The 26,847-nt window shown below is 44.0% G+C and overlaps 1 protein-coding gene across 40 annotated transcripts in view; it reads right to left on the minus strand.

The window, feature by feature from the left end:
* CACNA1C (calcium voltage-gated channel subunit alpha1 C) overlaps positions 1-26,847 on the minus strand; it is a 753,388-nt gene that overhangs the window by 149,449 nt on the left and 577,092 nt on the right. For 31 of the 40 annotated variants that reach the window (XM_045061174.1, XM_045061171.1, XM_045061182.1 and 28 more), the window contains exon 10: positions 4,461-4,551. In XM_045061174.1, coding sequence (XP_044917109.1) covers positions 4,461-4,551 — 91 coding nt within the window. Of the gene's footprint in view, positions 1-4,460; positions 4,552-7,019; positions 7,095-26,847 lie in introns of all 40 variants that reach the window. The other 9 variants (XM_045061160.1, XM_045061161.1, XM_045061164.1 and 6 more) reach the window with 1 other exon arrangement.

The raw sequence follows: 26,847 nt of genomic DNA on the forward strand, positions 1-26,847 counted from the left end.
CTGGATGCTTAGCTCAGTCACTCCACATTCTGGACAGAGTCACCTTCTCTATTAATCCTCCTGCTCTTCCTCCGAACCCAATCTTTGCCCTCACTATGTCTTCCCTATCATTCACACCCTTGTAGGGTTCTCAGGTTAATGTCAGGCTTAACTTCCAGTTCTCAGGTTGGCCCCAGGGTCACATTGATGTTGCTCTCCACACAGTACCTGGGACTTCTACTTTGCCTGTCTTGCTAAACTGCCACCCTGGTTCACACCACTCTCTGCTTTTAGTGCTTCTGGGCCACATAGCCTGCCAAAAAATATGTTGAATTGTTCTGTGAGGCTGACTTCACATTTACGATGTCAGGCTCCACTGTGGCTTCAGCAATGCTCAGCAATCTTTTAGTGACCTCTTGGTGACTCACTAGTTTGAAACCTCTGTACTGTTCTTCAGGTTCCTAAGACACCTAACCCCCACTTTCTGTGATGAAATGACAGATAATTTGGTATGACTCCTATCATTCACTCTGCATTGGAGCCTATTTTGGATTTTATATTTGTTATAGAACTGTAGAATTTGAGAGCTTGGAAGGGATCCTTAGATATCACCTGGATCTATGGTTTGCAATTTATCAAGTTGTAGAATGTTTTATTCATATGAAATCTTACATGGAAGCCCAATATGTAAAAGAGGTGAAAGTGGTCCCCTTCTGCAGTAGCCCCTGCAGGTGGCTCCCAGGGGCCCTAGGCCTCTGCTAACAGCACTCTGAGCCAACAACCAGGACAACTCCTTTGTGTCCCAGAGGGAGAGACCAAGACTCAGAGGGGAGGTGCTTTGGTTGAGGTCACATGGCTAGTTGGTGGCTGATTGAGACTTGACCTCAGGGCTGCTGATGCCAGGTTTCTTTTTCTATCTTCCAATTAGTCCCAGAGGTAAGGAACTCCTTCTTCCTTTGTAAATCTTGTGTCTCCAACTGCGTCTTTGAAGTCAACCTTCCCCTTTTAGGCAATGCCTTCCAATAATCACTCATTTCCATTCTGGCATCCTTAGACCCTCCCCTTTCACTGGCCTCTTCTTTGCCATAAAGATTGTCCCAGTGTTTACAAGCCCTTACTTGGCCACTGCTGCCTTCCTTTCTGCCATCTTATTTTCTTCTCTCCCTTCCATGGCCTCACTTCTGGAGCAAGTGCCCTACACTGGCTCATTCCCACTCCTCTTCTTCTCTAAGACTCCAACTCCCACAAACAAGTCTTATAGAGTATGGCTCCAGAACACACAAATAACCCAACCACTTTTTAATCTCCACATGTGACTCTAGCCTAGGCCACCATCACCTCACACCTCAGTAATTGCTACTGATGATGGTTTACTGTGTGCCTGCTTCCGTGTTGGCATTGCTTCTACCTATTCTTTTCCTCACATCCAAGTGATCCTTCAAGAATGCAAAACAAACTAAATCAGCCTCCCTACCCAGCTCCATGTTCTTGTGACTTCTCATATTCAATGACTTCTCACAGTCTTGTAACAGAGACAAAGATCATTAAGGGGTCTACCAGGCCATGCCCATCTCCAGCCTCAACTCCCTGTCTCTCCCTGCATGCTCTGCCCTGACCACACTGGCCTCTCAGTTCTTCCATCCAAAGGCCTTGAAACACACTGTTGCCTTTGACTGGAACATTCTTCCTTACTCTTCACTTCAATAATGTATTTTCACCCTTCACTTCTCAGCTTAAATTTAATTCTTCAAAAAAGTTGCCAGTCTAACCGGTTATTAGCCTTACAATATACTTTTCCTTCTTAACACTTACCCTGTTTACAGTGACTTATTCACTTGTTTAATGTCACTTCCACACAGATTATAAACTCCAATGAGATGATATCAATCTTTCTACTGCTATGTATCACCATCACTTAGCACCAAGCTGGGCATACTTTGAATGAATGTACAAGTAAACAGTTCTCTCTTGAAATTCTTTCTCCCATGGATTCCAGGCAAGTGCTGCTGTCTATTCCCTTAACATCTCTTCATTTGTTTCATTTACTTGTTCTTATTCTTCTGTGTGTCAGGTTCCCAAGGTTCGGCCCTTGGCCTTCTGACTCTATTCCTCTATGAACAACCCTTGTCCTATACCCTCATTAATAGCTCTTATACTGATAACCTCAAGTGTGTGGCTCCATCCCTGTTCACAGCTGCACCTTGGACCTCTATATCCTATTGCCTGCATAGTACCTGCAAGCCCCTCCGTTGGACCCCTGCTTCAAATTCTACTTCAACACCCTTACTGTCTTCAAACTTTGATGGCTCCTTCTTTTTAATCACCTCCATCTCCCCCCAAAAATATACTGTAGTTCCTTTTTCTCTGTGCCCCCACCCCCTCAGGAACCATCTTCATCAGGCCTTCTCACTGCCTATAAATTCTCATCCTGGTCTCATCCAACCACACAAGCCTTTTAACTCTTAGCTTTAAAAATGCTAGACCCTCACTGTCTCCTTCCCATAAGACCCAGTCTCAGTCTCCAGTCAGTTCTCACACTGTGTTTCCCACCAGGAATGTTGGTGGTCTTATCTCATGGTTGGCTGAGGCAGGGAGTGGGGTGGGGGTGAGTAGAGAGATGGTGGAAAGACCATAATTTATTAGGTATATATTATAGTTCTGGTACTGTGTCTAGGTATTTTATATGCACAGAGTAGATGCATCAATGTGGATATTCATAAGGATAATAGGAACCATTTCTACAGAGCTCTCCCAGCCTGCAGAATGTGTCCTCAAAGAAATGACAGATATACTAGAGGTACCAGCTTCCCTCTCTGGGGGATAATCATATTCACCCTCCAACAGAGCCACCATACTCTCCTGAAATGTACTCTCAAGTGACTTCCTAGAGCTAGGAACTCCCCTGGTCCCTCCTGGTCTGCAACTTGGGCTATGCCTAAAAGCCAGAGTTGCAGGGTCCTCCATGTTATAAAGACCAGAGAAAGGCCTGACAGACTTAGAGGGTTTGCTGGGGCCCATTTGCAAAAACTTGAGTGCTTGCTTTGTATGGTTCCAAAAGAAGAAGAGGGAAAGGCTTGGACTGCTGTTTAAAAATGTAATTAGCCCCGTATTTTAACAACATTTTGACAATAATTGCTTCCCAATGATGCCGAGAAATCTGCAGTACAGACTCCCTGGTGCCACTGTCAGAGTGAGTGATACTGAAGGCCCTGTGTACCCTGGAAATAGAAGTTGCAAGAGCTGGTCTGTTCTTAAGCCTTGTTTTCCCTTCTCCTTTGGCTTGGAGATCATTCTCAAGGCTGGCATGGCTTCTGTTTAGACTTATCTATGGAGAATCTTTTTAAAAGGGTTGGGGTTTGCTCACACCATTGAGTCATTTCAGGAATGAAGGGTGAAATAAGATACTGTTTCACTGATGGAATGATTTTGAAACTAATTTTATTTGGGACTGGTCCTACTCAGAGCCTTCTGCATGCAGTGCTTTTCAGGGACCAAGGTGAGTTTACAGTTCTTATACCACAAAGTCAACAAGAAGAGTAAGTTCCACTTCCCAAAGCAGATCCTGAATGTTCCATGAGGCCTCATTCCCAAGGTCAATGTGAATCCCTGACAGAATATAACTTTAATCTTTGGACTCTGCTGAGATGCTGGTAACAGAACCAGCAGTTTGCTTATTTTTAGCAGTTAAACTATTTTTTCCCTTCGTTCTTTGGTGGAAGAACATTTCCCAGGGACTACTGGTTTCCATTTTTAAGATAAAACTAAGATGGGTGATTGTGATAATTCATGTGTGAACTGTTCCTCTAATGCACCTGGCCCAGTCCTGGGCCAGTCACTCACCAAAGCCTAGGCCCTGGGGTCTGATCCAGGGAAAGGGAAGTCATAGGTATCTAGGCTGGAGCTGCTTTTGGAGGAGGTGACTGGCCACGTTCCAGGCTAAACACTGACAAATTCTGCAATAACTCAAGGTTGCACTTCAGGAATCTCTATTTCCCTTTACTAGGTGGGTAACTAGAGTTGCAGATAAGGACCAACATGTTTATTAGCTCCCAGGTTATTTTCTTACCTGTATCCTCTTATTCCAGGTCACATTTACCAGCAGGACCCAGGGACCCTCACATAGGTGTCTCATGTGACAGGGGGTGAGAGAGGCTGGGAAGAAACAGACTTTGGAGCCACCTCTAACCCCCCACCACCCCATATTTCACTGATGTAATGCACAGGGGCTTGAAATCCATGAGTCAGACCCTTACAGGAGTGCAGAATTGGAGACTGGCTTTAATGTTAAGACTCTTCCCCCTGCCTAGGAGCCATACTCAACCCAGGGCAGTCTTTTCTTACACAAGTCACCACCTGAGATTTATGTTTCTCTGACCTCTGCTTCAACCACGATGGGCCAAGCCATTGTGATTTCAGGACACAGCATCCCTTCCCGCACACCTGGAAAAGCCCCAGTCCCTGGGCTCGCCGTGCCTACTCACGCCAGCCTGGCCCCGCAGTTCTCTCCCTCGATGTCACCTCCAGCCACGTTTTCGGTGTTGACAGACTCGGTCTCACTTGTGGGCATGCTCACTATAAGAGTCAAAGGGATGCAAGGCATTGAGGGTGGGAAGGAAAGGGGAGAGAAGAGCATTAGTTTGCACAACACCCTATTTCAAGACTGTGTGCTGCTTGGGAGGATGAAAGCCTGAGCAGCATCTAATAGTGGGGTACAGTGGTGCTGCTGTGAACAGTGCCATGGCCAAGTTTGGGGGTTTCCTTGACCAACATGCCTGATGCTTGTCTAGGGTAAGTTTTGCTGCCAAGGACACTCAAACTCATAGGATTTGGGAGGAAATGTGGTGATAAGATCATTTGCTTCTTGAAAACAGTGACCACTGAATCCTTTTCTACCTTTTCCTACAATAGAAAAGTTTTCTATTTGCATCCACTACTAGCCATAAAAAGAAGAGCTTTCATGAAAATATTTTATTTTGCTTTTTTCCCCACCCATCAATTCTAAGGGGCTTCATCCCCAAATTTAGGGTCCAGCTTATTTGTAGAAAGGGTGTTTTTGTTGCCTCATGAACTACTATATGGATGTGGAAGACTGCTCCCTGTCTTGTAGTGCATACTGGGTGTATCTAGGACCATACCTGAAATAGGGAGCTTGAAATAAATGGCTATTACCAGAATCATGTACTAAGATTCAAACTAGCACTACAGATACCAAGAATGAGGATCACAACTGTGGAATCCACCAATTAAATTTAAATGTGACTTGAAGATAGACTAAAGATAGGTTGGGATATTATTTCCCCTTCCAGTAAATCTGACGTTCCCATCCCAACAGGCTGACTTTGGATATAAACCATCTAATTCCACTGGTGCCAACCTGTCCAGTCAATCTACACTCTCTTCCCAAGGCAGCAGTGGGCTAGATTTCCAGAGTAGCAGGAGTCATCTAGCTTGCAACCCAGTGTGGTGGCTTAGAGAAGCCATTTATTATTATTCTTTATTCCAAATAAAAGTTTTACTCAAGAGAATTCTTCTTCTCCACCGTTTCTTACCCTTTTAATATGACACAACAAGTTTTATTTTTGGTAACCCTTGTTCTTCAGAGGGGTCATTATAGCACTGGTCCTGGTTCCATTCTTCTTGCAGAACAGAACTCCTCATGTGGTGAGAAAATCACTAACCCTCAGCAGCCACAGAATTTTCAGTTAATGAGGGTATGGTATCAGGTGATGTGGCACCATGTGACAAATCGCCATGGGGCCACCACAGCCCAGGAAAAGCTTCTACTGGTTATATGGATAATGTTGTTGGGTGGAAAATTTCCAAGGTTCTTTTATTTTGGATGAAGACAAGATGGGTGGGTGAGAATACACTCCTTTCAGGAACATGCAAGATACAAATAGGAACCCATGACTTACCATATGTTTGACCTCTCCACCCTAGGATTCACTTTTAATACAGTTGGGTAAAAAGAAATCTGGATGCCATTTCAAAGAAGGTTGTCATTGGATGAGACTTTAGATATTACCCAGCTATAAGTTGTTCCCTTCACTTTACAAAACAGGGAAGGGAAGATTCTCACATTCACACAGTGGGTTTGGAGTAGGACTTGGTTGGAAGCACAAGTATCATGACCCCCTTCACCATGCTCATCTCAATTGTCCCTTATTGACCAACTCCTCACTCTACACCGTAAGACAGGGCTCTTATAGCCAAATAAGGCTCTGGAAGCATCAAAGGAGCGTGGTGAATAGCCAAATGATGGTGTTCAATTTTATAGCATTTAGACTCCCTTTGTAGCCTGATGTCTGAGGGAGCTGGTATGTGAGGCCAGACCTTAGGGATGGTTTTAGCACTGTGAGCAGGGAAGACAGCACTTTCAGAGCTTGTCAGGTTTCTTGTTACATCCATACATACATTCATACAATTGAAGAGCCTTCATACAATTGAAGAGCCTTCACTCTTTCACTTTATCTATCTCTGGCCCTCTCTGACCTAAGGTTACTTTAATTCTTCAGGCATCATTCTTTAAAGTTATAAAGCTTTGACTTTGAGACACTTTTCTCCCAGAGAGCCCCTTTTGTGCTACTGGAGTAGTATGATGGGGATGGTGCTAGGCTTGGAAAGACAACCAAATTAGAAGTGGGTATGCCTGGGCTTTAAGGAGGAACCATATCATCTTCTAAATCAAGGAACTGCCTGTATCAGTATCAAGTTGGCATTTACAGTGACCTTAATCTTGGGTGGTACTATCCAAAGGAAGGGTTCCATAAAGGAATAGCTGCTGCAATCAGCTTTGCTGTTTGTTTTGTCATGTATAAAGTCATGTTTGCTGACTTTATACATATTAAGAGATGATAAGGCACTGGCTTTGAGTGGGGAAGGTTACCATACCCTTACACACACACACACGTACACACACATACACACAGACACACACATACAGGACCACTGTATCACAAGCCATCAAGAAAAATACCCTCCCCTCCAGTCTGGTATGTACCAATGCATATTTACACACATAGAACACAGGGGAACATTACCATGGGTTTCTGTGGAGTGACTAAACCAAGCAAACTTCCCTTTCTTCTGATCAAGCAAGCCCGCTGGAGTGCTTCCTTTCACAGACAAGATGGAGTCAAGACCAGGAACAAGACATCAACAGAGAGCATGCAGTCAGCCACGGGCAAAAGAAAGAAACAAGGAACTCAGCTTTCACATAGAACATCCATTTTAATCCCTGAACATAAACTAAGAAAACTGTAAAAAGCAATAAATCAAAAACACACAAGAAAACATAACAAAATAGAACCAAAACCCCAAATCACATGAATTAATGACACAAAACAAAAGATGGACCCTGAGGAGAAGGAATTACTCCAGAAGAAGCTTCAGTCTACACTGGTCTATCTAGTTAGTGGCTTTGAGGGAAGAGTTTCCTAGGAGATGCTGTCACCCATCCCTGCTGCCTCCCTAGGGAGGTGCCTCTTTTACAGGCTCCCCTGGGGTAACTGCTAAAATCAAACTACAGCATTGGTGTGCCTTATCACTCTTACCCAATAGCCAGGTGACTTGACCTCTTCCCCACCTGTAGTGGATCTACCCCTCTCTTACTACTTACACCCAGATCATGTCACTTGCAGATGGAAAACAATCCATGGATCTATTTGTTCCTTTGTCCAATTCAACTACTCAGTCCCATTCAATAAAGATCCACCAAGTGCTTCAGGCCTGATCATATTCAACACATACATATCTGCTTTCAATCAGTTTAAACAGGCAAAGAAGTTGCTCAGTTGCTTGTCAATGGGTGGTCTTTGGAGGAGTTTGGTGTATAAGGGAGAAGAGTTGTGTAAGCTTCTTTTGGCTCTGGGCTCTGATTGAAGAAGAAGGTACTAAGGAGATTGTAAAAACACTGATTGCCACAAATGGAAGAGGGGGAGTTCTGTATTCTGCAACAGACTTTGAGTTCTGGATGTCAAATGCTTTATCTAATTCCAGAGAAAGAGAATTTTCCCATTCTGACAAAATTAGTGTTGACTGCACCTCTGCCAGGCCTCTATGGAGATTGCTGGGGACCAGTGGTGAGTGAGGCTTAGTCACAACTTATTAATGAGGTGGAAAATCTGTTACCACTCAGGAGAGGAAGCATGTGCCCTGATGAGGAATGGGTAGGTAGTCCCATCAGTTCCAGGAAAGGGCATGAAGAGGAAGGTCAATCCAAGTTTTTAGGTGCTTCTTTATTTTATCCACTTCCCCTGGAACTTGGATCACATTCAATGGCTATCCTTGAATGTTGCTTGTTAGTGAGAATTCTGAAGACTGGTTCATGATTGAAAAGGGTCAGGCTTATTTTTAACCTAGGTAAAGGGCCATGTCCCAAACACACATCTTTAAAACACAAAGCTTAGAATAAGCAGACACTTTACAACAGTAGCATTTTTTCTCACTTCTCAAAAATCCTATATAAGAAAAGCCCTGAAGGTTAGGAGCTGAAATTAATGACTTGGTTCCAATTGCTTTCTAGCAGAAGATATGTCTCAATTTATAATGATAACATTCACTGAAGTAAGCATCTTATAATGAACGGTCTTTTGTTTGGAGGTGTAAAGGGGTCAACATAGTCTGCCAGTCACCAAGTTTGTTCACACAGTTGTCTTGGGAAACAAGAGACACTTGGTCAGTGAAGGAAAGCCCAGAACATTGGGACCTGTTATACAGAAGCATTATTCAGCTTCTGGCTTTGGTATCAGTACTGTCCCATATTGTTTAATTTCAGAAATAACTGCATGATAACTTTTAAAACAATAGAGCTTGATAAATACATGGTCACTCAGTGTATAACTGAATTTGACCAGGGCTGGTATCTCACATGGGCAAAGTTGGCAGCCACCTGTTTGGCAAGTTATATGAAGAGCATCTAAATCCTCTCCCTTAAGAGTGTTCAGTAGTGTCTGCTAGGTCTTCTCTGTTGGGTAAAGTCATATATCTGAAGGTTCCTTGCTGAAATGAAAATATCTCACTTGGAAGGAGCAATACATTAACATATTAATATTAGCACCTATTTGTGACAGTTTATCCTGTAAATACCTAAGAGAATAAGATGGGTGAAAATGCAGTTTGTGTTTCTATTTCTAAGGGCTTAGACAGCAGGATCACAGTTGATTCTTTAAGGGATTTGTTGTCCGAGAGAGAGAGAGAGAGAGAGAGAGAGAGAGAGAGAGAGAGACTTGGATTCCTTCTTGAAATCTGAGTGCCCGAACTGTTGAAAGTTGAGAATTATAATTGTTAGATATTTATTCTATGGATGAGCTGGAGACTCTGACTCTTCTTTGGCCATTCAGACAGTGAATTGGTGGGAAACTAAGTTAGAAAGATGGCAAAGAACCCTGGTGCCTGAGGGCACCTCTCCTCTAAAGGCAACCCTCTTGATGCCTTGTGAAGTGAAGCTTGATGTCTGCTCATCTGCAGACAATGTCATAACAACATACCCTCTGTGGAATAAAATGTACTTTTTGAATGGATTTAGTAAGGAGAATACTGAGAAAGAATGTGGGAGAGGAAGCTAGTTTTATAACTTTCTAATTTCATCGTTATGGATGAATCTGGGATCAAATCTGGGTTTCTGGACTATCCTGTCCCTTGACTTCTGTTGAGAAGATTCCCAAAGAAATGAGATTTTCCTGGAAGAGTAATTAACAACTGCCATTGCAGATGGTGGATAACATAATTACACATTTAGTAATATCACAACTACTACAATGAGTTGTGTAGACTCCACCTCACCAACAACTGATTGCATCTTGAATTAATGTCTTCTCTCCCCCAAACATTTTCTTTTGGTGGCAACTCTTGTTTGGACAGTGCTTGGTAGATTTTTTTTAAAATTTGAGACACAGAGGAAGAAGGAGAGAGAGAATCTTAAGCAGGCTCCATGCATGATATCCACGTGGAGCCCAATGTGGGGCTTGATCCCACTACCCTGAGATCATGACCTGAGCTGAAATAAAGGGTTGAATACCTAACCAACTGAGCCACCCAGATGTCCCTGGTAGATGATTTCTATGTTTCAAGGGAGGTGCACAGTTCTTGTTTCACAGTAACCAATGTTTCTCCCGACCTACTTGGAGAAAAACTGTGTGGATACTGGGGGAATTATAATAAGCCATTTTCTACGTGGGATAATCTTATCTGGTAATCATGCTGGGAAAGTAGCACTAGATCTAAGCCATGGTGAAGATCGACAGTTCCTGGTACATTTGGGTTTGCAAACCCTCTGAAGGTTTACTAAAATTTAAGAATCTCCCATTAAACACAAGATAGTGCTTTGAAAGCATGGCTGCACAGATCAGCTGGCCAGGCTTTCCAAACCTATGGTCAACAGAGAAGCTCTCTGTAAGACTAATGTCTCCAGTCAGTTCCTTATACTACTTAAAAAAAATGACCAAGTGGTAAATCTCCAGGTTGTTCCAGTGTGTTAGCATTCATGTCTTCTGTAAGAAAAAAAAATTAGATCTAATTTAGCTATCATGATGCAATAAGTGTGTTCAAAGATGGCTATACTCATCCACACAAATAAAAAATGACTCCAGAAGGGGCTCTGACCAAAGTTTGAGAGTAAGAGCAACATTGGTTTTGATAAAGAAAAAGAAAGTCACTACGGTTACTTAGCAATTAATCCACAAAGGGAACCGTAAGCAAAATCTTCTTAGGCATCTCTTCCTTTACTGTTTTTTTCCTCCTCCCTTTTTCCCCTCCTTCCTTCCTATCCCAAGGCTAGGGGGAGATATGTGGAGAACCATCCACACATAAAATATCTGGCCTTGCTTCTTGAGGCTGTCTGTCTCAGATATTTTTATGCATCACAATAGACTGAGTGACATTAGAGAAAAGATCCATGTGAGGAAATGAAAAATGGACCCAGGAGAGATGAAGAAATCTGCCTAGTTCTAAAATCTTTGGTCATCCACTGTCCCAGGGATGGGGTTTTGCAATGTTTGGTTGTGACTTTCAGTAGGAATGGCTGGCCTCTCTTGAGATCTGCCCAGAGAAATGCCTGGTTTTCAGTTTGGAATTTAGCTACTCATCTCATTACCCAAGGTCAGAGAACTCATGAACTTTTGTCAATCATTTATCTCCTTTTGTTGGGAGAGGGTTGGTGTTTCAGGGCCAGACATCCCAGGCAGTGGCAGAGGTGTTAGAAGCCCACAGAGCTGAAGGCATTTCTCACCCAACCTGAACTTCTCCAGTGTTGTGCAGTGATGTATGGTGCCAATGGGCTGAATTCTGGGTCTGCCAGACTGCCAGGATCTAGTTTCTGAGGCTTCCATGCACTCTTGTATGAACTGAACAATTTACTTTGCTATTTAATTGGCAGATGCCCATTTTATTGTCTTTTTTTGCATATGAATGGTATAATTAGTATTCATTTTCTCAAACTACTAATCAGAATTATGGCTAACATGCAAAAAGATTCTTAATTTCCTATCCCACTGACTCTAATCTGGAATCTAAAACTCCCCGTAATCTGGCTCCATGCTATCTGTAATGGCTGTGAGTGCCCCTTAGAAATTCATATGAAGTCCTAGCCCCTGTAGCTCAGAGTGTAGTTGTATTGGCAGAAAGGGTCTTTCAAGAAGTAATTAAGTTAAAATGATACAATTATGGCAGGTTCAAACCAATACGACTGGTATGCTGATCAGAAGAAGAAATCTGGACACAGAGACATACAGAGAGAAGATAATGTGAAGACACAGGGAGAAGATGGCCATCCATAAGCCATGGAGAGAGACCTGGAGTAGGCCCTTCCCTCAGGGCCCTCAGCAGAAACCTACCCTGGTGACATCTTGATTTTGGATTTCTAGCTTCTAGAACTGTGAGACAGTAATGTTCTGTTGTTAAAGTCACCTTGTCTGTGGTACTTTGTTAGGGCAGCCCTGTCTGACTAAAATGCTATTGATTCATCCTTATTTCCTGTTACTTCCTGCAGAAATCCTCTGCCCAAGTTGGGCCTCCCTCTCATTGTCCCTTGAATGTACCATCTTTATTCTAACCTCTGGGCTTTTGAACATATATCATAGATCATACCCTGTCCACCTCCTCTTCATATATTCCAGGGGTCAGGAAACAATAGCCCTTGGGCCAAATCCAGACTTCTGCTTGTTTTTTTTTTAATTTTTAATATGAAATTTATTGTCAAATTGGTTTCCATACAACACCCAGTACTCATCCCAACAGGTGCCCTCCTCAATGTCCATCACCCACTTTCCCCCCACCCTCCTACCCCCATCAACCCTCAGTTTGTTCTCAGTATTTAAGAGTCTCTTATGGTTTGCCTCCTTCCCTCTCTGTAACTTTTTTTCCTCCTCCCCTCCCCCATGGTCTTCTGTTAAGTTTCTCAGGCTCCACATGAGAGTGAAGACATATGGTATCTGTCTTCCTCTGTATGACCTATTTCACTTAGCATAACATTCTCCAGTTCCATCCATGTTGTTAAAAAAGGCCATATTTCATTCTTTCTCATTGCCAAGTAGTATTCCATTGTATATATAAACCACAACTTTTTTACCCATTCATCAGTTGATGGACATTTGGGTTCTTTCCATAATTTGGCTATTGTTAAAAGTGCTGCTATAAACATTGGGGTACAAGTGCCCCTGTGCATCAGCACTCCTGTATCCCTCAGGTAAATTCCTAGCAGTGTCATTGCTGGGTCATAGGGTAGGTCTATTTTAATTTTTTGAAGAACCTCCATACTGTTTTCCAGAGTGGCTGCACCAGTTTGCATTCCCACCAACAGTGCAAGAGGGTTCTCATTTCTCCACATCCTCTCCAGCATCTATAGTCTCCTGATTTGTTCATTTTAGCCACTCTGACTGGTGTGAGGTGATATCTCAGTGTGGTTTTTATTTGTATTTCCCTGATGAGGAGTGACGTTGTAAATAAAGTTTTACTGGAACACAGCTATGTTTTTTTGCGTATGTATGTTCATGGTGGCTTTCACACTATAGCAGCAAAGCTGAGTGGTTGCAATACAGGCTCTGTGTGGCCTGCAAAGCCTAAAATAATTACTAACTGGCCCTTTAGAGAAAAAAATGTGCTGACTCCTCAACTAGTCAAATTTCATCCATTACTGGAGGCCCAGTTCTCATTTGTGGAGCTTTTCAGGACCACCTACTGTCACCGAGTCCCCTATTCTGAGTTCCTGGAACATTTGGGTCCATGAGAATTTAAAATCAAAATGTAAATTCAAGTTCTATTTTCACCCTCTTGTAGCCATGAAACTCTGGTGAGTTATTTAACCTTTCTGAGGTTCCCTTATATGTAAAAAGAGGTTAATGATACTATTTATTTCATGAAGCTCTAGTAAGGATTAAGTGAAATAATATTTATAAAAACCTTACAAAATGGTAAGTACTGTAAGTATTTGCTAATATTACCAACTAATTTTAATCTGTTTTTCTTATAGTTTGCTGTACAAGTACTAGATTTATCTCCCTAAGTTATACTTTCCTCAAGGCCAGAGTCTTTATATTAGAATTCTCTGGACTCCCTTTCAGATCCTAGTGGTATTAAATATGGAACTATAATAACACTTTCTATCTTCACAGAGTTTTAAGGGCACTCCTAATATGCTGGACATCTTGAGGGTTTGTCCTTTAGATACACCCTCCATCCCTTTCTGCTATGCCCTGTAGTCCAGAAGGCTGATCTTTGTAAAAAAAACAACAACCTCTCCTATACTAGGGCTTTGTGCTGGGTCAACCAATAGGGAGTGCCAGCAGGATGTCTATGAAGCCTGAGGAAAGTGAGGCTGGGGTATTCATTTCCCTGGTGGCATGTTCAGGGTGGTACAGAGTGGCTGCATCCTATTGCTGAAGGCCACAGGTCTGGTCACATGACTCTCTCCTCATGACCTCCCTCTCTGACTTATGGAAACTGCTCTCTCACTTTGTCCATCAGGTTCTTCCAGCAGGTCTATAGGTGTTATCTCTAGGATACTGTGCTATCCCTTGTTGACTTCCTTAAACCTTCCTGCGTTTTTTTTAACCTCTCCTTATATCGCCCACTTAATGAGTATGTCTGTTTTCTGTCAGGAGCCTGACCAGTGTAGCCCTCTGGTCCAGGATAGATAGTAGTATCCCATGGTTAAGTGACAGGGTAGTCCCCATAGGTTGAACTTACTTGTCCAAGGTGAAAGGTAGTAAATGGTAGAGCATGACTGGCATTGTGTCCAGGGCTTTCCTGCGTACATCAGACAACCTCCAGAATAACTGCTCAAATACATGAGAACTAATTGATAAGAACTAGTGATGCAGGGTATTACAGTGGGCATGGCTTTTGTCCCACAGCATTCTGGTTGTGGTTACTGCCCCAGGATACTCTCTTGGAAGAAATTATATTATGTTATGTTGTGTTTCATTTCATTTCATTTCATTTCATTTCATTTCATTTTCTCTTGCAGAAAAAATAACTTGGAAAGTTATTCCTTACTACTTTTCTGTAGTTTGATAGATCAAACATATGGTCAAATACAGACTCAGGCTGATGCGTGAAGGAGCTCTTTATATGTCTTTATCCAACTGAGAGTCTTAGGAATCTCCCTAGTACTGTGAGTCTAGGAAATACCAAAGATGACCCTTCCTTGGTCTTGCCATAAAATAGCTCCAAACCCTGTATAAGCCACATGATTATTTGGGGTCTCATTTTCTTCATCTCTTACATTAATAAATTAAATTAGATGATGAATTATAGGTCTCTTCAAAGGGAAAGAAAGAGAGGGAGAAGGAGAGGAGAAAAGTAGATTGTAGCCAAGAAGAGGAAAGAGATAGGGAGAGAGAAAGCAAAATGGAGCCCAGCTATGGCAGCCTATCTGGTTTGAAAGGTCATAGAGAAAGGTGCCACAGCCTCCAGAGCCTTCTCAGAAGCTTCCTGCCAGCCGAGGCCCAGCAAGGCTTCCCCTATATAAGCAATTAAAACCTGGTTGATGTTAAGCTATCAGAAAGTAAATATAAAACACGATTAAATATTAAGAAGCCAAACAAAGTGGCCTTATTAAAAAGGCACAATATAAGCACGATGTGCCATCATAATTATTATTACTGCTATAAACTGGGAGGAGGCATAAATGCCTGCCCTTGATCTGCAGCCATAATCCAAGGAAGAAAACCAGGGTCGCTCTGCTTTCAGCAGGCTATAAACATCCAGTGCTCCCAAGCAGAAAATTTCTCTCCACAATTGTGGTGCCACTGAGTCGGGCCATGGATGTGGGTAGCGGGAGGTGGGCAGTGGCAGGAGGAGGCAGGGGAAGGAAGTTTAGCTGGGTCAAACAAATGTCTGAACTTTAGTCCATGGCTCTTTCCTCTTCCTCCCTCACCCTGCCCCACCTTCATTAGGAATGGCAGGCCAGTGTGGAACATTCTCAGGCCCTTGGGACCATGGGGGAAACAGGACATCTGGCCACACAGGAGGGCATGGACATCCCCAAGGAAAACAGAGCTCACTGCAGCCATTGGGGTTGAGATGGGATCTTCTGGACATGCATGATGGTGGCCTTCCTGTGTAGGATCCCTTTGGAAACTCAATTTTTTTTTAGGTACAAACTACTTTTAGGCTGTGGGGAACAGTATAATTCCCAAAGCCTGGTTTCGCAGTACATGGTCACCCATGTGGTATGATATAACAAGGACAGAGAATGACTTGTGTCCTCAATCCCTCTCCAACTCAGTCCAGTGATGTCTACTGGTCATTCCTTCATTTTAGGGTCTTGTCCCTTCAGAGTGCAAAGACTCTTGGACGTGTAATAGTAGTATCTGCCATTTCTATCCTAATATTAATAGTATTAAGAAATAGTAAGAATAATAACAGCTACTATTCCATGCACTTTACATATGCTAACTGATTCAAGCTTCAAACAATCCTATGAGGGATTATATGCTCCCATTATATATTCCCATTTTGTAGATCAGGAACTTGAGGCTTAGAGAATTAAGTCATTTATTCAAAGCAAGCAGCTAATAAGATCCAGCATTTGAACTGTGGTAGATGTTATGCTGTCTCCCCTCTCAAAGCCCTTTCCCAATCATTAGAGAGGACTAGAGAGCCCTACAAGTGTGCCTGGATCCCTGAGAGGAGAAGGGGAGCAGAAAGTGCAGGTGGAGGTCCTTGGGAGAAGCCATTTATTTCATGACCCTGCCCAGGGCTTCCCTGTCAGCTCTCCTGGGCAAAGAGGAAGAGGTAGTAAGCAGAGCAGCATGTTAGGAGCATGGGCTCTGGAGCCAGGTGGCCTGAGTTTGAATCCTGTCTCTGCCACTTTGGAGTTCTGTTCCTTAGACATGGTATTTCATCCCTTTGTGGCTCAGTTTCTCCACTGCAAAGGGAGATCTGAATCATACCTGCATTGCAGGGTTAGAAGGGGTAGGGCAGACTTCATTTTACAGATGGGAATGTTAAGGTCCAGAGAAGGTCAGTGACTTGCCTGGGGTCACAAAGCTGGTTGGTGGTAGAGGAAGAGTCCTCTCCCCACATCCAGCACTGCTGCCTTTCTCACTTGCCATTCCCTCACATCATGGGGAGGCTGAAAGTCCACCCTGGAACATCATAGCTGAGCAGAGGCCCAGAGCTCCCTCCACTTGTCTGGAATCCAAAAGTTCCACTGTGGATGAGATTTACACTTTGTGCCTTGTTCTTGCTGTCTACAGAGGCTATATAGAACACATGATTCAGTCTCATTTTCTCTTTTTCTTGGGCTCTGTCTTCCCTTTCACTGTTTTCCGCTGCTTGAGATAATTTTGACTCAGGTCAGATTCCTGCAAGAAGCCCTCCAGGAGCCCAACACAATCTCGAAGGATGTGGGTACCCACAAAGCAGGAGCTGCCCCAAATAAGGAGCACCACCTCTTGGGAAGGGTCTTAGCTTTGCCTTCCCTTCCAGCATGCAAGCAAATTGCTGCCTTAAATTTCTAGGCTGCCTCCATTAATGGCATTTATGTGAAGTGAGTCACTTTAGCTCCCAACCCCATGGTGCCTCTTCAGCCCCATCATTTCATGAATGAGTTTATGGGCAGCTGTCAGGGTATCAATCAGCTTGCCCCCTTCTGTGGCAAGTCCTTTAATTAATCTCCCAACTCCGCCTGCTGGAGGATTGCAGTTGTGATTTTCCTCCTGCTTGCTGGGGTGAGGATGTAGTCTTGGGTCCATATTGCTATTTTAATGGCCCACATGTGGCACTGAAAGGTCCTTCTACAGTGTCACTTCACAAGATCCTAGGCTCCCTGCCTTGGATGAAGACCCAGGAAAGCAGTGCTCCCCTCCTCTGCATCAGTCAGATCCTGTTAGGATGGGGTTCAGAGCTCAGGACCACATTCACAGAGGGGTAGCAGCCAGAGGAGTAGCTCTGGGATGGTGGGGGGGCTGTATGTCATGTTCCAGGAAGAAATTAGAAACGTTTAGTCTAACGTAGGTTAGGAGGCATCACCTTCCTCAAATATTTGAAGTCTTTTCACTTGGAGGGAAGATATTGCCTGCTTAGAGTAGTTCTACAAGGAAAAGGCATCAAAGAACTGGAGGGATGAAGATTTTTCCCTAATGTAAGAAACATTTCTGAAGTGGCCTGGCTGCCTTGAGAGGTGAGGAGTTGCTTGTTATTGGGAGTTTGCAAGCCTTTGCTGGGGGTTTGAGAAGAGATTCCTAAGGTTTCTTTTGCTTAGAAAAATAAACTGAGATTTACAAGTGTGCTCTGATTGATGCAACACCATGTTGTGGATTGTTTGTGAGGGGTATGGCTGGGCCCAGACAGAAGGGGTTCTTGGAGCCCTTACCTGATATTCTCATCTGCTTGGGGAGCCTTCCCTAGGCATCATTTCATCATGTCACATCACTGCCATGCACCACACAGAACCTGCAGCCTACCTCCTGAGCCCCCTGTGATTTGGCCTTATTCTATCTCTACCTACTGAATGCTCAGGGCCAGGCATTCAGCTCTCCTCTTGACCTCTGGAGCATGCCACACTGGGTTAGCTTGGTTTGATGCCATTTTGTGGAGAGCCTAACACATGCAAGGTGCTTGCCAGCAACTGTGTACCCACCTACATCTGGTCTTTGCTGCAATGTCCCCTGGGCTCCTCCACGGGCATAAGACCCTCTTTCCCTCCAAGTCCTATTGTCTTCCTGAGGCCTTCTTGGACCAACAGAATCACAGCATCCTTCCTCCCCAAACAGGTACTATTTGTACCACGTAGTTCAGTGCTCTGGTATATTTACAGTTCATTCTCTGCTCATTAGGAAGAGCACAGCACTGTTGTTACTCTTGGGAAACCATGCCATTTAATTCTCACAACCACCTGGGGAGACAGCCAGGGAAGGTGTCTTCATTCACAATTTCTAGATGAGGAGACTGAGGCTTCGTGTGAGCAGAGGATGCAGTCTTGTCAGTCCTCTGTTCGCTGCTGCTCCCCCAGCCAATGGTGTCTTTGACTCTGGCTGGTGAATGGAGGGAAGAGCCACACCTCATTGACTCACCTGCTTTTTTCTGCTTTACTTTCCTGTCCTTTTCTTTCCACCACAGCTCTCAGAAAGCAGGGCACCTTCTGTGGCACCACACTGATTTCCCTGGGAAACCAGATAGGCAGTGCTGCAGGCCCATGACTTCTGCTGGAGGCCCAGAGGCCACTCACAATTACTGGTTAGCACACACCCCCATTCAGCTTTCTTCCATGTCTCTTCTTCACCCTCAGAGAGGGGTCCAGATGAGCATCTCTGGGGTGGGGCCAGGGTCAGCGCTGTTTCACTCATTCTCCCTTTCTTCAGGGCGGGGACTGGAACACACACAGCTACCTGCTGAAGCCTCCTTCCTCCCTCTTTGGCTATGCTGGAGAAGGGCTCAGACTAGTGACCGCTGGGTATGGTGGCTCATGCCCACAGCAACCGGGGGTAACTCTAAACCAAGGCAGAGAAGGAGGAACAACTCCCAAACCAAATGTGCAAGGAGAACATGTGGATTTTACTGCCGGACAATGTCACTTTATTATTCTACTGAATATACTCTCCCTCCAAATTGTTCCCCTTAAGATTTAATCTGAATCAAAGGAATTATTCACTCTGCATCCCTCCTCCCTCTTTTCCCTCATCTTAGAACTCTTCTGTAATTTCTCAGGAGAGTTGGGCTGGCTGGAGAGGCTGATTGTTCTTCCTTTAGAAGAGAGAAAGGGTTTTTGAAATCTAGAGAACAGGAACCACTGTCTTCAACAAGCAAAAGGCCTAGAGGTACTGGCAGGAAGTGGGAATGCTAATGCTCCAGAAATCAACTTTAAATGGGAGGCATGACCTTGGGTTCACCTTGGCCTTCCTGCATGGGGTGTAGTGCCACCTCTGGGTTATTGCACCCCTTCTGAATCCTCAATTCTATGAGGATTTGTGCTGTGGGTTCAGTGGCCCAGCAAACCCAAAAGGAAGGACACAGAAATTTTGGTTTTTGGACACAGTCATGGTCATGGCAGGTGGGATAAAGAACAGGTGTTTCCAGTAAGGAAGAGAACTGCTGGTTGTGTGGACAGCATGATGAACAGGTGTTGTTGGTCCGTAGAGAGGGGACATGGGGACTTTGGGCAGATCCATGCAACTCTATTGCTTTTGCTGCTTGCATTATGGGAGTAATCCTTATCTGATGGTTAGCTGAAAAGGACTGAAGATAGAGTATTTGCCTGACTTGGGGAAGCAGAAAGGAGACAGTAGCCCATTTTTTATTCCAATAAAACTGTAGACAGTGAGCCTCCTTGCAGATGGGAGGGACTAAGCACAGAGGTCAGCACTGGTGAGGAAAGATGTCCTGCGTAGGGGTGGGGGAAAGAGAGATGCAGGCAGAGAAGTGTCATGGAAACTGTGTATGCCAGAGTCAGGAGCCCTGTTCCAGGGTCCTCCTCAGCACTGACTCAGTGGGAAGGATACATGGTTTTAACAGCTCAGTGCTTCCCTCATAGGTTACTTGGAGGACCAATGGGAAGATGTGGGCAATGATGTCAGAAGCACAGCCCTAATGGAAATGTAAGGCAGGAGGGAAAGCAGAGACAGAGAAGCAATTAGTGTGAGTAATTAGCCAGGTGAGGGTAATTAACAGTGCCATCGGGAGGGCACTGTTGTGCCTCCTGACACCTCAGACCAGGGTGTGGAAGTTAAATAGCAACTTGTCTCCTGTCAGCTCAGGAGAAGGAAGAATTTTATAAAAACTGGAATTGCACAAAAATGGAAGGGGTTTCTTGTGACCTGGTTGGTGAGTTCCTCTCACAGAATGTTCAAGAAAGGGGGGGGGAGGAATGGACTCCATATTGTACAGATGCTATACAGGAGTTTCATGCATAGATGAAGACACCAGGGGAGTAGGAATGAGCTTCTGAGACACTTTCCAGTGCTGAAATCCTAACATTCAATGCTTTCAAGGTAGAGACAAAGTTATCAGGATATTGGCTCTGGGAACAGAGCAGAAGCATAGCTGCTGGATGCTGGAGGGAGGCCACCCAAGGTTCTAGTAAGAACTTTGGACATTGTCTATCCTGTAGCCAACTGTAGCTGCCCAGCCATGAAGGGCAGAGACAGGGTCTGTGAAAAGGAGGATATTCTCTGCCTGGCCCAGACACCCATAACTTCTGGAATACAGGACTCAAAGAAAAACACAGTGCCAGAGGGGGCTATAAGGGATCAGAATGCTCAAGGGTTTATAGAAAGCCAGAGATTATTACTTTTACATACTAGGAAACTGAGGCCTAGAGGGGGAAGGGTTTGTTCAAGGTCACAGAGCTATTCATAGTAGAGCTGAGACTACGAATCAGTCTCCTACTTTTCAGGGTCTTCTTTCCCTTCCACTTCCCCTCCTTATCACCAGGTATTTCTGGCAGTGGGAGGGGGGGTGGAGGGTTACCTTGTTCTTTGTGCTCACCTCTTTCCTGCCTGACAAAAGAGAAAGAGGCTGGTCCTTAGAGTCAGACCTGGGCGTGAGTCCTGGCTAAGCCTTGTATTGGCTGTCTGGCCTTGGGCAAATTATCTGAACCTTATCTTTCTCATCTGAAAAAATGGAGATAATAATACCAGTCTTGGAGGTTTAAGTGAGGATTAGAGATAATATTCCTGGGAACTGTATATATTTATTGGGGAATGAAAAAGCAAAATTCAGGCTAAACAGAAGAACCTCGGGATCACTTGCTTTGCATCTAAAAGGTCATCTGGAGTCTGAACACTTCTTAGTGATGATATATGTGTTCCCAGGGCCAGTCCCTAAGGATGGCTGCAGTTAATGGAGCTCCCTTTGGGGCCATCGACTTCCCCCATGTCTTCATCATTGTTGTCAGTCCTTTCATGAAATATTCATGAAGTTCCTACTGTGTGCTAACAGTAACTTACCTATGGCACGGTCTCTGCCTGGAAATGCTTAACAGCTCCTGAGAAGACAATCTGTAAACATCTTTACCATGAATCCTGAAAACCTATTTAAGCACAATTGGAAAGAAGATAGCTGCATTTACATCCCTTTTGTGCTTCTTGGATTCTTTTTTTAAACCCTAAATGAAACCAAGAACCTGCCAGAGATTGTGTTCTGGTCTCCTAACCTGCTCTCTGCCTTGCCATAAAAGGTTATTTGGGACCACAACCTGGGCACCATGGTGGTCCTTCTAGCCTTACTCTGGATCTCAGTTGGGTGCAATCATATGGGTCCTGGGCCTTTTTAGAGTGGCCCCTGCTCCAGATTTCTGTAACTTACTTGGAAAGAATTTCTGCTTCTATGAACCAGTGACACTAGTCACAGCGATATTGGAGCCTCAGTTCCAGTTTGGTTTTAAATAGATTTTTGTCTAAATATATTTTTTAATATGCAACAATTGGGTTAGTCTAATGACAAATGTCATCCCCTACCTTTGCCAGAGCAACATGCCATTTCCGTTAGGAGTGATGCTTCCTGGCCAGACTGAGGCATGGAAAATAATTTTGGGTCATCAACATTTCCCTTCAGTTTCGTTGATCTGATTAAACTTAGAAACGGAAAGAGGAATTTACAAATTAGATGCTGTTCTCTATTTATTACCAAAATGGTTGCTTTCCACTACATCCAGGAGATACAGTTGAGATCTCATTAAGTCTCAGCTTGTGATAACATTTACTCCATAAATCTCCATCGCATCCAGTGAATGAAATGAGCATGATGCCAAAGACCACATAATGGATGAAAATCAAACCTCTGCCCCCTTGGAAGAGAGTTGACCTTTTCAAGCCTTAAACGTATTCAGTTTTCCCATCCTAAAGAAGCAGCTAGGCATTTATTCTTGGTACTCTCTTAACCATTTCCTGACTGCCATTCTTAGCCAGCTAGCTGGCCCTACAGAGAGAGAAAGAAAATAAGGATATTTCTGCTACTTCTCTGGATGAATGTGAAGAATAAAGTGGAGAAGAGGTGAGGACCTGAAGAAAAACATCAAGGAATGGGCCTTTCCTCTAGCAGAAGTTAGAAATGTTGACAGATCAGAAATGGAAGACAAAACATTAATTTGTGTGTCTGACTCATTATATATCCTCTGCTAGATCACATCTGGCCCTTCCTGGTTTTAGCTCTGACACAGTGACAAGGCAGGCCCCAGTCATCTGTTCCCAATGGCAGAGTTTCAGACTTTCAGGCCAAGACCACACTTTTCTCCCTCTCCCCCTCTGAACCCCATCTCTCATCCCTTTTCCAACTGCTACTCATTGCCTATCTGCCAGGTTCTGTGCTAATGCTGAAAATACAAAATTACCACCCTCATAAGGTATGTGCCCCAGTAGATTGTATAAGATGGATGAATAAATAGACACAATATATGGTGGAGGCCTGGAGTAGTCATTCTGGGAGTGAGGAGAGGTGGAGGGTGCGGTGAGGAGAGGGCAGGTAGAAATGGAGCTGATGCAGTTCCAAAGGCAGATGGTGGAGCTGGGATTTCAAGGCAGGGAGATCGGAGTGCATATAGGTGCCAGGATGGTCTCTGGAACAACAGGCTGCTTCCAGAGTTCAGGGAATCCTGCAGGAGACCCAGTACAAATTCTGGGGGTCTGGGAACTGCAGGATTCTAGAATCAATTAAATCCTTCTGGGGTTTGATGGACTGGAGAGATCCAGGTTTGGTTCAGACTCCTAGGACTAAAGCTAACATATGTCAACTTAGAAGTACAGAAACAAAAGACATGGCGGGGTGGGGGGGGAGGACTTTGCAGCTGTCTGGCCCAACCCCTCATTTTACCAATGAGAAGACTGAGAAGGACTAATTGCCAATTGGTAACTGAGTGGGACCTGGAAGCCAGTGGCCTGTTTCTCTCAGACTCCTAATCAGCACCACTACATCACACAGACTACTCCCACCTAAAACTCTGGCATCCTGTTAGGAGAGAAAGGTGAGGGCCATTCATCTCACATTGCTGCACTCTCAACTCATCTCATCAAGTGGATTAATGTGATTACGGAAATTATAATGAAAATGTATACCATCTGAGAGGCTTAAAAAGCAGCTCTACAATTTTTACTAAAGCTTGGGATCTTCCTGAGGAAAACCTAGGGTGTTTTGCCCAATTGTCAGCAACCGACCACTGCAACTTCACAGTCACTGCTGAATGGCAGAATGGGCTGTAGGTCAAGGGGGCTAGGGCCCTCTACCATTGGCATTACTTATCACACCAAGAAGAGGATCTCCCCTCAGGTGATAGCAGGGATCTTTTCCTCTGCCTGTGCTGGGCACAGCAAATGTGGTGCCAAACTCCTCATCATAGCTGAACTCAGCTTACTGAAGCAAGTAATAATACATACAATGAGACTCCAACTCTGAATATTTCTGACTAGAAGGGGTCCTCAATTTTTTCTTGTCCACGTGTAAGGTGTGTATGTGTGCAAGTTTGTATATATGTCTGTGTTTATATGTATGTATTGCAATTTCAGAGAATTTTGTTAGCATAGTAACTGGCCTGATACTGGATACCATTATCATATCTCATGAGTCATTGAAATGAGATACAGTGGTTGGACAGGTTGATTTGAAGCTTGGAATTGGGAAGGTAAACAAAGGCTTTTCCCCTTAAAGCCAGCCTGTCAAGCATATAATTAAGGCTTTCCACCTCGTCAGTAAGTTGTTGAGAACAAATCTATTATATCACAGACAAGTTCCAGGGCAGTTGTAATAATTCCTTAACAGCTTTGGGCCTGTGTTTATATTTTCTCTTGACCTCTAATCTTGGAATGCTTGTGTTCCTGCATATGAGGCACTGTGAAGTCCTGTGTATGAGATTTAGGGTATGTTAGTCAAAACCAGCTTTATGCTTCGCAAATTGTTTTCAGAACATCATTTAGGGAGCATCAAAGGCTTTTTAGTCCAGATGTTTAAAAAGTATCTTAATATTCATACTTTTTTTGTAAACAAATAAAAATAAAACAAACCAACACCAAGGACCTTATCAAAATTTGAATATACATTTTTGGAAAGGACAAACCTTAAACTTCTTCCATCAAAGCTCTACCTAGCGAATCATCCCTGAAGATCTTTGCTGGGAGTAATTTTTGTCAGTCTGAACTAATATGAATTAAGTCTTTATTGAAAAGAGTATATATTAGTATGAATCTGATTGCATGGCTAAATCTTTGTCTTCCTTTTTTTCTCCTAGGCTATCTGGAGATCTCATCTGGAATAGGACATCTGACTCTTTCACTCTGGTCTTCCTCGATGACCTCTGCAGGAGACCATTCATTCATGGACTGTATTTTGTGAATAGAGTCTTAATTGCAAACATTTTTCTTGCTCATCCTCCACTTTGAGATGGGTGACACTGAATGTCATGATAGTCTGGGTCCTCCCGGTGGATCCAAACTGGGGGCAGGGGGAGGAAAGTTTATGGCCTTTTCATTGAAGTCTAAGGGTAGGCCTGAAGTCAGGTGCTCAGAAATGAACAACAGTGATTATTCTGTTCTGGGAGGACTGTGCCCAGTTCCCACTATGTTGCCCTTGAGCACGTTGTATGATTTGCCCTGAGAGTGTTAAAACCTACATGCATATCTGAGAAAAAGTAAGTTTGTAAGCACCGTGAGTGGGGAGGAAATCCGCCCTTTGCTGTCTTCAGGAAACATACCAGTCTTATAGGAGATAGGGTCCTATAGAAATCACCCAGATGCTTCTCTTAGCATCTGGTAAGGCATGACTGGATGCTGTGTGGCTCTGCCCAGATGCTGGGAGATAGACTCAGTGACCTGAAGACCCCTTTGTGCCCCAGGACTTTAGGATTCTGTGATTTTCTGATTGTGCTGGAGCCATCCACTTGGCTAAAGAAGGAATCCAGAGCCTAGTACAGGGACACACAGAAAAGTCACTGCAATGGAGTGTTTGTGTCACCCCCAAATTCGTATGTTGAAACCCAACACATACCAATGTGATGGTATTTGGAGATGGGACCTTTGGGAAGTCATAGGTCATTAGTATAGAGCCTTTAGGATTGGGATCAGCAGCCTTAGAAGAAGAGGTCAGGGAGAAGGCTTGTGCTCTTTTTTACCATGTAAGGACACAGAAAAAAAGCAGCCCTCTATAAACAGGAAAAGGACCCTGCCTAAGAACTTGACCACACTGGCACTCTGATCTTGGACTTGCAGCCTCCAGAAGTAAGAGAAATCAATCTTGTTTGAGCCATGCAGTCTATGGTAACTGGTTACAGTAGCCCAGAGGGAGGCAGGAATAATACTTAACTGGAACAACCCTCCCTGTTCCAGCTTTCCCTCTTCTCCTTGCCTTCAGCCCAGCCTACTACTGACATTTTGCCTTCTGATTTTAAGAGTTCCATTCATCTTCCCAAGGGACCACTCTTCTATTGAGCTAGTCCTTTAGGGTGATTTTGTTGTTCTTGACCAGGCTCCAGTCCTGTTCTACTAACCACAAGACTTAAATGCACAGTGATCATAATGATTAATAGTCCAGCACTTACAGCAGGTACTATAGTTATTTAAGAGGACAAAATATTTCCTATTATATGGGAGCATAAATCTCTTTTGGAAACACTGTAGTTATCACCAGAGGCATGTGCATTTCCATTTGATGAAGTAATCCTGAAGGATGGAGCCATCAAAGCCCTATGTTTGGGATTGTTACTGAACTTTTTTTTTTTTCATAAATTACTTAATCACAAGGGCAGGGATTAAATGAGGTAGAGTCGCTTGAATTCTACACATGGAACCTTTCAGGGTAAAGTGACTGCTTGTTGGTGTGTTTATGGTCGTGGATAGAAACAAGCCTTGAACAGCAGGGGCCAAGTGTTGACAGGGCTCCCAGACATGACAAACTAGCTCCCACGGGGAGTCCTTCACGGGGACAGGTCACTGCTGCAACCCCTCCACCATCCCTGGGTCTGGTAAATTACTGGATATTTATCCCAAAGACATTTTGGTCTGTCATTCCCCAGGACTGTCCTGGTGGATGCAGGAGATGGGTGGAAAGTCATCTTTGCACTCCATTCCCCTTCTATCACCCTCATTTTGGCTATATCAGCCCTTGAAATGACCGACCTCCCTGCTTGCAGCTTCTCCATCCCTCCAACCACTTGTTCCCATTAAGAGCATGGTGACCTTTCAACAGTGAACTCTGCTTAAGTCTCTTCAGTGCCCCCTCCTTATCCCCAGGATAAACTCCATGTCTGAAGCCCTCTGGAACCAGGGCTGTCTTCTTTCTTGGCTTGTCTTTGGTTTCTCCCCCTGCACCCCAGAGTCAGGTCCTTTCCTTTCTCCTCTTCCTTGTTTTCATCCTCCTATTACTTGCCTCTATACTTGATATATGTGGCTCCCTCAGCTTACAATGTCCATTCTCATCTTTTTTGCCTTGTGAACTGCTTCTGGTCTG

This window comes from Felis catus, chromosome B4 (genome assembly GCF_018350175.1).
Source record: "Felis catus isolate Fca126 chromosome B4, F.catus_Fca126_mat1.0, whole genome shotgun sequence".
Lineage (NCBI taxonomy): Eukaryota > Metazoa > Chordata > Mammalia > Carnivora > Felidae > Felis > Felis catus.